Here is a 12,147-nt window from a genome sequence, read left to right as displayed (position 1 = left end):
GAGAGTGAGATATAGAACGTAAACTCTCTTTCCTAGATAGGAGTAAAGGCAACCTTAGAGAAGGGAATTACTATCGAAAATGATTTTCCATTCATCCTTTTATTACAAAGGTAAAAGGAAGAACCGTTTCTGATAGAAGAGTGTACGAGAGAGAGAGAGAGAGAGAGAGAGAGAGAGAGAGAGAGAGAGAGAGAAATCGTTTCATACCTTTCTAAGAATATAAATTCATTTCTCCGTCCAATTAACAAAAGTATTTTCAATGAGACGAAGCAATAGATAAAGAGTGAGTAAGAAACAGATAGAGAGAGGGAGAGAGAGAGAGAGAGAGAGAGAGAGAGAGAGAGAGTAGTTATATAAGAAAAAGAGGTTGGTTTATTCAATTAAGGAAGCGACGATTCACGTATAAAGGAACGAGTTTTCCAAGTGACGAAAGAGTCGCGTAAACAAAGCTGTAAATTTTTCCTCGATGCTTTTACTTTCTCTTTCTCACTCTCTTTCTCGGTATTTTTAATTGAATCGAAATTGCGCTGTACTTGTCTTTCTCGCAAAGTTAAAATCTTTCCCCGAACGAAATGAGAAAAGTCTTAACGAGTACGATCGACGTTACTTTCAGATATTAAGAGTTATATTTTCATCGGGTTTGAAATTATCTTTATCTTTTTCACTTCCTATTTCTCTTTCTCTCTCTCTCTTTTTCTTTTTCTTTTTCTTTTTCTTAGTCGAAGAAATCAGATAAAATTTCCATCCAACCTAAGAGAGCGGACACATCTTGGCTTGTCGAGATTAATTCTAGCCAATAATCGTTTTGCGGCCCATTAAACCGCTTGCTGTTGCTCACCACTGGTGCCTACTATGGTTATACCTATCCCTTTCCCTTTATTCCCATCAACCCTTTCTTATATATATATATATATGTATATACGTTGGATGTTGACGGCATTATTTTCTTCCTACGATATTTTGTCTTTTATCAATTTAATTGTAACCAAAATCCAAGTCAATTTATTTTCGTGACAACTTTTTAATTATCGTTATTATCATTAAATAAATAAATTAAAGGAAATATATAATATAAAAGATAGAAAAGGTTTTTGGTTTCTCTGTTGTTTATAAATTATAGTTAATATATTGCGTGAAGATAATTTATTTCTATATAAAATTAGATAATCTTTAGATATATATATAATTTAATATTTAATAATAATAATTTAATATTTAATTTATAATTATACTATACATATATATAGAGTTTTTTGTATTATTTTATAATAAGGTTTTAAATGACCTAGGTTGATAAAACATTTTTTTTTTTCATATTTTCATCGACACCGTTTGATCGAAAAGACTTCAGTCACCACGTATAAGATAAAAATGATCATTTATTATTAAATTTATGTAGAATCGTAGATAATAGACATTTCTTCAATGTAGATTTTAATTATTCTCTCTCTTTTCTCTTCTAGAAAAGTTAGTTCTCAAATTTAATAAATCGTGTTCTACCTTTTTTCCCCGAGTAATCGCAGATCTCTAATAAAGTATTCGAAGATCTCATTTCTAGGGTGATTCGATGTAAAATTCAATTTCATCGTCTTAGGCGCAATTAGGTGGGCCTAATCGAATTAAAAGTACTTCAGGCAGAGGTAAAGACAGAAGAGAAGAAGGATCAAGGATTAACAAAAAGTATCATAAGCTTTATATTAATCCTATGACCTAATTCTTATATAATATATATATATATATACAATATATTCTTTCCCTTTTATCCTCAACTTCATTTATCTCACACGACTAATCTCTTCGTTCATTTTTGACAATTGAAAGCTCAACGTTAAATCATCTTTACTTTTATTACAATCATTTTTGATCGAATCAACACTTATGATTCTTATTATTATCTTTTTTCAACATTTTCATCAAAGCTATCACCTTTATAGTATCTTTATGCTTTTTTTTTTTTTCGTATGAGAATTTTGATCGTAAGAAAAAATGGCCCTTCGAAGAAATTATTTGACTAACTTCTCATTAAAATATATCTCCGTTCCAGTAAGAAAATATTTTCTCGTCTAGTACGAGAAAGAATCCAAAGAAATGAGAGAAAAAAAGTAAAAAAAAAAAAAAAAAATATAATAAAAATTGTGTGCGAGTTGACCAATAAAGGAAGGAAACCAAAAGTAAAAGTAAGCAGATATTATTCTATATGAATCTTCGAATCCATAAATCAATTTGAAAAGTTGCCAACCAACGTGACAAAACGGGACCAAATCGTATGTAGTTTTCGGATAATCGTAGACACCTCTCTCTCTCTCTCTCTCTTTTTTTCCTCTCTTTCTTTTAGCACTTTCAAACTTTAAGCTTGAACTTTTTCTTCAGAAATATTGTTTTTTAGACCATTTTCAAAGAATAGCCTAGCGTATGTGGCCCTTTTGTACGTAAGGTTGTACCCAAGTACAACCTTTCTATGTATCTTACGCACGTATATATATATGTATACATTTCTCACAATGGAGAGTAATAGTAATACTTTCTAACTCGTTCGGAAACGAAATGTTCGGAGAAAAATAGAAGGGAACTTATCCCTCCGTAAAAAAGAGAGAGATAGAGAGATAGAGAGAGAGAGAGAGAGAGAGAGAGAGAGAGAGAGAGAGAGAGATGATGGTAAAGGAAAAAGTTTTTTCGTATCGAACTCTTTTCTGTCTCTCTTTTTTTCTTTCTCTCTCTCTCTCTCTCTCTCTGTTCTCTCATTCTATGCGTGAAATCTTTTAACGGCTATTAAACTTACTCGAGGAAAAAGTTTCTTCTTCTTCTTTTTCTTCTTCTTCTTCTTCTTCTTCTTCTCTTTTTCGATATACTTAATACTTTTTCGATTATTCCATTAAAGAAAAAAAAAAAAGAGAAAAATAAAGAAGAGAATATTATACAATACATTTACCCTAATGATTTATAAATTTATTATAACGCTAATATATTACTAACATATCATTAATTATTTCTTATAAACTAAAAAGGTAACCCAATATTAACCCATTATACACCACAACACGAAAATGTAAAAAAAAAAAAAGAAATTAAATTAACTATACAATGATATTCATATTAATTAAATAGAACTATTTTTGCAAACATTATTATTTTTTTTTTAATATAAAAATTATTTTATATCATTAATCATTGATTTAAAATAAAATAGTAGAGAATTTTTAATATTTTTATAAATCACCGAGGTACAATCTAATAATTTTAACTAATATATATTTCATTGTAAAGTTACAATTATAAAAAAAAAAAAAAACATTTAAAAATGCAAACTTAAAAAAAGGCCATTGGCTAGTAATGAATGAATTTGACGTTCGAATTAACAATATTAAATTTTAAATTCATCTACGAATAAAAAAATAAAATAAATGTTTGTAGACGATCAAATTAATATTTAGTCCTTCCTGCATTTTATTTTCTGTTCAAATACGCTATCGTAGACGATAAAATTCATATTTAATTCTTCATTTATTCTATTTCCTGTTTGAATACGCTATCGATCCTTAGTGAAAGGAAACTCCACTTGGAGATTGGGAGAGAACGATATTCTGTTGTTTAAAAAAACAAAGTTCTTTTATGTATGATTTCCACTACGATCTTTACCAAAAACAAAAGCTGTACCCATCGGTTGACTATGGGGGGGGGGGGAGGATCCTTCTGCTATTGGTCGATATTATTCATAATCTCCTTCCCTCTCCAAAGGGGTGTTACTTATTTATGATATAAATATGTGATAGTCTGCAGTCAATCAAGTCTTAGTCTATCAGTTCTTAATCTGTTTCAGTCTGCATATCTGTTTTTCTGTATATCCGTCTGTATTAGTCTTAGTCTATCAGTTCTTTAGTCTGTATCAGTCTGCATATCTGTTTATCCGTCTGTATTAGTCCTTACTTCTCAGTTCAATAATTATACTTTCAGTCTGTTATATTTGTCTGCGTATATATTATCAGTTAGTTTATCAGTTTATCAGTCAGTCAGTTGGTCTTATATTCATAAATTTTTGTTTGTATTCTGTATTTTTGTAACCCCACGACTTTTTGTAAACTTTTCATAAATACCGCTTAACATCACATAATTAATTAAATAAACTATCACACATATCATTCATCATCAGTTTATTATATTTCTCTCTGTTTGAACCTTACATGTTTTACATTAAAACGTATTGGAAAATCCAATAGTAAACTTGATAAATGTTTAAATAATTATTTAGAAATTTATCTAATAAATATTATTAATGAAATGATTTCAGGAGAGAATCCAGCAGCGATGCAGCATGGTGGAAATGGTTGTTCAAGGGCACCATTGATTTTAATCATCCTTGCGACATTGTCATCACTTTTGAGGTGACCGTGATACCTGATGAGGTGCTGCTAAGTAGCTCCGCGATACGAATGGTGCTAATTAATTTTTTATCACGAGCGAGGACATAGGAATCGGCTGAATCGAAAAGAAAAAGATGAAGAAGAAGACGAAGAAGAAGATAAAGAAGAAGAAAAGAAAAAGAATATGGAAAATAGAAATGAAGAAAAAGTTATGAAGAATGATGAAGGAAGAAAATGGTATAAAAAAAATTGAAAGAATCGAAAAGATCTCATCCTGTTAGCCGAGTGTCCACCGTGTTCCTTTGAATAATTTCACGATTTAAAAAGAAATACGTTCGAAGGAGTAATTATTAAGTTTAAATAAACTCTGTTTTAAATTGGTCTCGTGTCAAATCAAAAAATCTCTTATACATATACATATATATAATAACAATTCTGAGATAAACTCGAGACCAAAACAACATTTTACACGAGCTCAAAGCAACGAAATTTCATTTCCGGTGTTCAATAGTTTCAAATTCGTCGCACGAACGTTTATATCGATCACGATCTTATAAAATGTTATATTACGCGTGTGGAAACTCGTACGAATAACAACAACAAAAAATGGCACGTTCCAAAATCGTTGCGAGCATACTTTATCTTTGCCCGATACGAAGGGATAAAAATAATAATACTAATAATTATTAAATAATAATACTAATTATAATACTACTAATAATAATAATAATAAAAATGAAGGGAATAAAAATAAAAAAAGAAAAAAAATCATGGACGTCGAGTGACTGGACATCCGATACTGTTATATTATATATATATATATACACATATTATATATATATAAGCAAACACGCGCACACGCACGTACGCATACACACACAAACAAACACAATCCTACAAACATACATCGCATTTTATATGTATACGTATTCGTTAGTATCACGAAAAACAATTCGTGATTCGGTGATGAGTATGAACGATGAGAATCATAATTCAAATGCGAACGAATGGATCAATGACGACGACATCATTTTTTATTCATTTTTGTTAAATAAGAAAATATATCAATTTTTGTTTCTTGAGTTTTTAAATGCGAGTTTAAGTATCTACGATATCGTACGTAATGAAACAATGAAAAAATAAAATAATAATGTCGATCCTAATCAAACTTACGATTGACATTTGCTATTCAACATATCAACTCAATTTTCAACGTACTGTATAGATACGTATATCGAATAAAAAAAGGAAGAAATGAAAAGATGGTAGGTCAAATTTTTTTTTTCAACATTCAGATGAAAATGTAAACGAGAGCTTTAAACGAAGACAGTTCGAGAATTAATTTAGTGACATTTTCAAATGAAATCGTAATTCGATAATACTTAATGAGAAAAAATTTTTTACCATTTTCCGATAAAAAATAGAAGTCGAATAAAATGATCGAGCTTATCAATGAAAATAATAATAATTCTTTTTGGAACATACATAGGAGATTTCAACGTAGAATCGTTAATAAAATATGTCAAATCCCTTATGTGAGTAACCCCCGAAGCGTTTACTAACCTGTGAACTATGCAAATATGCTTTCCACGTACGGGCTAGTTGGATATAGTAAATTTAGCACTTTGATTATCGACCCGCTCACGAAGGATAATCATCATTTTTGCAAATGTATCGTAGATCGATAAATAAAGTTAAATTCGTAAAGTTCGATCTATTTTATCCCTAATCACGTTTATTTCGCTTTATCAATTAATTAAATTCTTTTTTTTTAAACAAAATATAAAAAAATAGGTCATCACCTGCCATATTCCCAAAAAAAAAAAAATTTAGAGAGAGGACTAGAAGCAAATTATTTTCAAAAGTTAAAATAATTCGTTAATAATCTGTCGAACGGGGTTGGCTGATTGACACTCGTCAACGTCATTGCATATGAATTAGCCGTAGTTAGTTACAGGATTTATAGGTGAGTACGTTGAAAGGCTTGTAAATTAATCTACGGGCCTGTCATCGAATGTCGTTTCTCGTTCGTGCCAAATACGAACTATTTAACGGAAAACGAGAGGTCATCGATCCGAACTTTGATTAACATGACAAATGATTGCATCTATGAATGCATATATATATATATATATATATACGTATGTATGTATGTATGTGTATATGTATGCGTGAATGCATTTTATGTGCGTATACGAGAACTTAACGATATACGTCAGACAATTTGAGCATTCAAAAAATCACTTATTGGTCAGAGATTTGGAAAGAAAAAGAAATTAAATGTAAATTCGGTTTACACTTTTTAGATTTTCCCTGCTATCGAATCGAGACAAGTTTGTTTGGTAGGTTGGTACATATCAGGATACAAAATACACCAGAATTGTTCGTGTTGATCAAAGGAAGCAGAAAAAGAAAGAAAATATAAGATAAATTGTAATTACACATAGTTTTGTTATAGGTACTTTGTATTTAATACAAAAACATTTATTTATTTCGAAATAAAAACCAAATTTTCCTATTCGTATTTAATCACAAAATGATAAAAAAAATTGTAGTGTTGATCGAACGAACGAAAAAAAATTTTTATGTTACTGGCTATATAATATAATAATTTTATTATTGTTTAGAAAGAAAAGTAAATTGTTCGATTGGAAATGGTATCGATGACTATAAATCGTTAAGTAGAACTACAGGACAATGATGCGCACACGGACTGTTAAATCGTTTGTGGGGATGTCCTGTGTTTTCTCTTTTTCATCCCTTTTCTGTATTCCGGTACCACCAAAGCTGCTGCACCCTCCCTCTCTCCTTCCTTTTCCCATTTCCCTTTCTCTTTCCCTCCCACTCCTCTCACCCCACCCTACTGCTGTTCCATTTCTCACCCACCTCAAGCCCATATAATACGATAATTTAACGGGAGGCATTATTGAACGTTGCAGCTGGAAAATATTTCAAACTGGGGGCTAGGGAAAGCCGTCGCGCAACAACCACATCCGCCTGCACCACTGGCACTGTTCGTGATAAATTTAATTATTACGCCGCACCACGGTTATCCACCATGGTCGAATAACGAAAAATCGTACTACTTGTTCTCTACCTTCCTCTCTTTCTCTCTCTCTCTCTCTCTCTCTCTCTCTCATGTTTTTGTTTTGGTATCTGGAAGAAAAACATCGTTGATTGAGTTAACGTTTGAAGAATATTAATTTTGCAATCTTAGTTCGATAATCCGACAGAAAAAATTTCAAGCTCTAAGATCTTCTTCATTTTCTTTTTCTATTCGACGAATTAAACGTACTTTTATTTTTTAAATAGAAAACAAAAATTGATTGATTGAATATAGACTTAAATTAATACTTCACTTATTACTATCTTGTGTCTGAGATAAAATAGAAATAACATTTTATAAAGAAATTCTCTCTCGTAAAATAGTTGAACAAAGTAAATACGATAGTAATGGATAAAAAAGTATTTCTATTTGTTCTTTTTTTTTCACAAAAATTCGTTAAAAAGAAGAAAAAGTGGTGAAGGATATACCACTGAATTCCTATATATAGCGTTTTACTATCGATTAAAACGGAATAACCGAACGTAAACCAACAATCCACTTGAGAAGATATTAAATATAATAATATCCACTTATAAAAAGATATAGGATATTAAACGTTCAAGTCAGACTATCGGAAATACAAGCAAAATTGTTTTTCTTTTTATCTCCTTGACTGTGAGAAGTGAAAAGACTGAGAGAGGCGGTCAATGGGGAAGGTGAGGGGGTTGAGGATAAAAAAAAACGAAAGACGATCATTGAAATTTTCAATTCGTACTCGATGTTATTAATCGAAACAGATCGATGAGATTTTATCGCGAAAAAAAGTAGTAGAATCGAAGATATCTCTGGCATTGATGGGATCGATAGTATTGGTGAAAATTTAAAAACTAAGATAAGTTATGGCACGATACATTGATAACGACGTTTATAACGACTTTATGGGGGTTTTCTATAGATGATACTATAGTATACTATATACTATAAATAGTTTTAGTGAGTTAAAATCCCGTTCGAGTGTATTCTCTCATTGTTTCACTTTTTACTTCTTCTCAGTATTTTTGTTTGTATATTTCTCTTTAACTATCTAGAAGATTCATAAAATATAACTATAGATAGATAAACAGATTGTTATAGAATGATTTTGTTTTCGATCGTGTTCTTTGTATTCTACCTAGTGTAATAATCTTTGTTTATTCGTAGTTTCGTTTATCTTGTTCAGTTATTTCCCTTTCGTAAAATGTTACAAAGTGCAAATAGTAGTAGATATCAATGCTAAGATTTTAAAATTTTGTTCCAGTTTATGTTTATCTTAGATGAAAAGATCGAAATACACGTCATTATTAAAATTGTAGAAGCAATATTGATAAAAGATTTAAATTAAATGACGATATTTTCGATATTAAATTCATAGATAAGCTCGATATAAGATTATTTCTTTTTTATCTCAAATAAATAAATAAATATCAATTTTCGTGATGTTGCTCTCAATATTCTCAACTTGTATTTTTTTCTTCAACGAATATATTTACACACGTATATAAAAAATAATACAATAAATGTAACAAATACAATGAGATTACTAGAATAACTTTCAATTCGAATTAAAAATGCGTCGTTGCGTCCGTGCGTTTGATATAAAGAAATAAAAAAAAAATCGAATGAAAAAAAGAAGAAAAAAAAATATAAAAATTAAGAAAAATGTTAAAAAAAAAAAAAAAAAAAAAAAAACAAGAAGAAGAAGAAGAAAAAAAATACACGAAACCAAACGAAAAAAGATACTACAGTGATCCTTTGACGAATAAGGTGTTGACAGTTGTTTTTTTTTTCTTTTTGTTGGCAATATTAAAGTCGTCGATCGATAATCACACTTCCCGTCATGCCCATAGCAATTTATCCGTAAGATAAACGATAAAGAAAAAAAAAAACGAACGAGTCGAGGTCTTCTAATAAATCATTGTAATTTACTGGCACTAATAAACGATCATTAATCAGTTAAGCTGGGCGAACGAGATTGTGCGTAAAAAATAATGAATGAATGAAATAAACAAAGATAGAAAGATGAAGAGAACAAGTGTATGTGTGTGTATGTGTGTTTTTCGTGTATGTCTGTTGAATAGAAGCGTGTATGATTATATGAAAGTGAGAACTAGTGTTCTAAGTTCGATGGAATGACAACGTGAAAGCTCAAGGAAACGAAAATAAAAAGAAAAAAAAATCCATTTAATGTCGATATTCGCTGTTCACTATTTGTAAGATTCGGGAAAGGAGAATACAATAAAATTCATAGTACTTAATCTTCCCATGATTTTTTCATTCTACCTTGTCTTTTTTCTTATTCTTTTTGTTTCTATTATACAGCAACAGCAGCCCATAAATTCGCAGTTTTTTCCTAGTAACGGTAAGTCGATCATTTTCATAGATACTTTATGTTATAATATTATACGATAAATATATATGCATTTTTTGCTTCTTCTTCTTCTTTTTTAAAATTTAATCTCGTATAAATAATATTTTAATGATATAAAAAAATACGACAAATATTAGTCTCGTTAATTCGTATTTTAGCATTTCATCTAAGCTCTTTATGAGATTTTAAAATAACGAATTTAAATGCTAGTCGAAACTAAAGAATAACCAATGGAAAATGATCAAAGTATTTTGTGAATTCACGTTTCTTTTTTTTATATATTTCATTCAATCCTAATTCCAAAACGTTACCATTGAACGCTAATCTTTAAAGTTTTTCTTTTTCCTTTTTTCAAGAACATTGTAAAATTTTCATTTACTTTGACTACTTTTAGAAACAAAAAATGAAATAAAAAGTAAATCATATTTATCATTTAGCCACTCATCTCACGACTATGAGAATTTCCTTGGAAGTCACGAGAAATGTCAACGTTTCGCTCAGTTATTACAAGACTTTTGAAAAGCCTTTACGCACGGTTTCAGTTTTACTCAATGTGGAACGAGTTAGATAACTAAGAATGGAACGATGTGGATGGTAAATGGGAGGAGTTGCTTCTTTGTACTCAATGAAGTCGGTTCGAAGTATCTGCTGAGTGATAAACTCGCGAACGAGTCAGACTGCTTGTAATAGTCCTTGCAATAGTCGGAAGACGAAACTTCAACAGTATTATAACCGTGAAGCGGAAAGTGTCGCTAGAACTGGAACCATGAACTTATTTTGATCTCTTCTCTTCTTACAGCTGCCGATTTAAAATATATCATAAGCGAGTTGTCTTTCTTACGTTTCCCGAGAGTTAGTGAAGGTTTAGGAAACGTTAATTTATATTACTAACTTACTTTCTTACAACTAACTTAGCTAAGAATAAACTTATCATTTCGTAAAGTCCTGCTACTTGTTCGTTTAATCGTTGAATTACGGTAACAAAGAAGCATATTAATTTGTATTATTAATTTATACTTCTTATATTTTATATCACTGATTTATACTACTCTTTAGTTTATAATTGACCTATACTACTTATATATTTAGTTTTTATTTATATTACTGTCTATTGTATCATAAAAAAAGTATGAGTAAAGCCCGCGTTGGTGGCTTGATATTAAGTAGAAAAATCAATTTTCATATATTAATGTTCAGGAAAATATTGATTAATACTACTTACTTTAATTCTATATAATAATACTTAAAAGAAAAGAAATATATACGAACAGTCTACTTAAATCTCATTTAGATTTATTTTCTTTTTCAAGAAGTTTATTAGATGAGAAAGATAATTTAGTAAAGTTTACGTTTCAGACGAGTTATCGCGGCAGTACTCGAGACACTCGTATCTACTTTCTTGTGTATGTGTATGTGTGCGTGAGTGAGAGAGAAAGAGTATATACAAGACTTTAGACGCGGTGCGGGAGCATATAGCTCTCCGTAAGAGCGGTAAATCAGAAGGACGCGTCCGCCAGTCGTACGCGCTGAAAATGTCGGGGGTGAAGGGTTGAACACGTTGAAGTATGTTCCCGACCCTAGTCCAAAGAGGGTACGACGAGAGATCGTACACGCGAAGCACGCACGTGTATTCGTTCGCGGCCGGTCCCGTTATTTCGTTTTCTCCTCGTAATTTCTCCTACCCGTCCAAACCCCGCACCCCCAACAGCAATGCTTCTTTCGCGTTCGTTAGTTGAACCTACATCACGAGCTTTCTGCTCCAAAGGTTCGACCCGGTTACGTCCTACGTTACACTTAACATTTATTCTTTTCTCCTTCTTCTACGTTTTACCCTTAACTTTTTTTTTCTTTTCGTTCAAATTTTTTTTTTCAACTTTTGCTGCTCGATGTGATACATTGTTCTTTTTTTCTATTTTTATTTTATTTTATTTGATATTTGTACATTTGTGATTTATGGATATTAAATTAAAGAAAGATTTATTGTTTTGTTTTAACGTTAGCACGTGTAGTTGCGTCGATCAAAATCAATATTAATTATTAAATGTATTCCATTTTAAAATATCCATTTATATATAAACGTTGAATATAATTTCATTCATCAAAAATGTTATTTGATAATTTGTGACCTGTCGCATATAATTTATACTCAAAATGAACCACCTGAAACTAATATAAACGTAGATTTCATTTTTAGTTATAGACAGGAATAATGAAAAGAGAGAGTTCATAAAGTTAAAACTTATTAAAACGTTGAAATATATTTTTCATTATTTTTTTTTATCACGAATAAGATGAAAGAGAAGTTTCATTTAAAAAAAGAAAAAAAACATTATAAA

General features: G+C 30.3%; 1 protein-coding gene across 8 annotated transcripts in view; it reads left to right on the top strand.

Annotated features, from left to right (window-relative positions):
* The window catches only part of LOC107066108 (defective proboscis extension response 14), a 243,895-nt gene extending 234,197 nt beyond the window's left edge, over positions 1 to 9,698 (top strand). For all 8 annotated transcript variants that reach the window (XM_089177431.1, XM_089177430.1, XM_089177428.1 and 5 more), the window contains one exon: positions 4,286 to 9,698. In XM_089177431.1, coding sequence (XP_089033557.1) covers positions 4,286 to 4,383 — 98 coding nt within the window. In that variant the 3' untranslated portion in view covers positions 4,384 to 9,698. The remainder of the gene's footprint in view (positions 1 to 4,285) is intronic.
* The last annotated feature ends 2,449 nt before the right edge of the window (positions 9,699 to 12,147 follow it).

The sequence above is a fragment of the Polistes dominula genome, unplaced genomic scaffold (genome assembly GCF_049000335.1).
Source record: "Polistes dominula isolate Pdom_NZ unplaced genomic scaffold, Pdom_raw_medaka contig_20, whole genome shotgun sequence".
Lineage (NCBI taxonomy): Eukaryota > Metazoa > Arthropoda > Insecta > Hymenoptera > Vespidae > Polistes > Polistes dominula.
The sequence above is the reverse complement of the archived record's forward strand: the minus strand, read 5'-3'. Positions and strand labels throughout refer to the sequence as shown.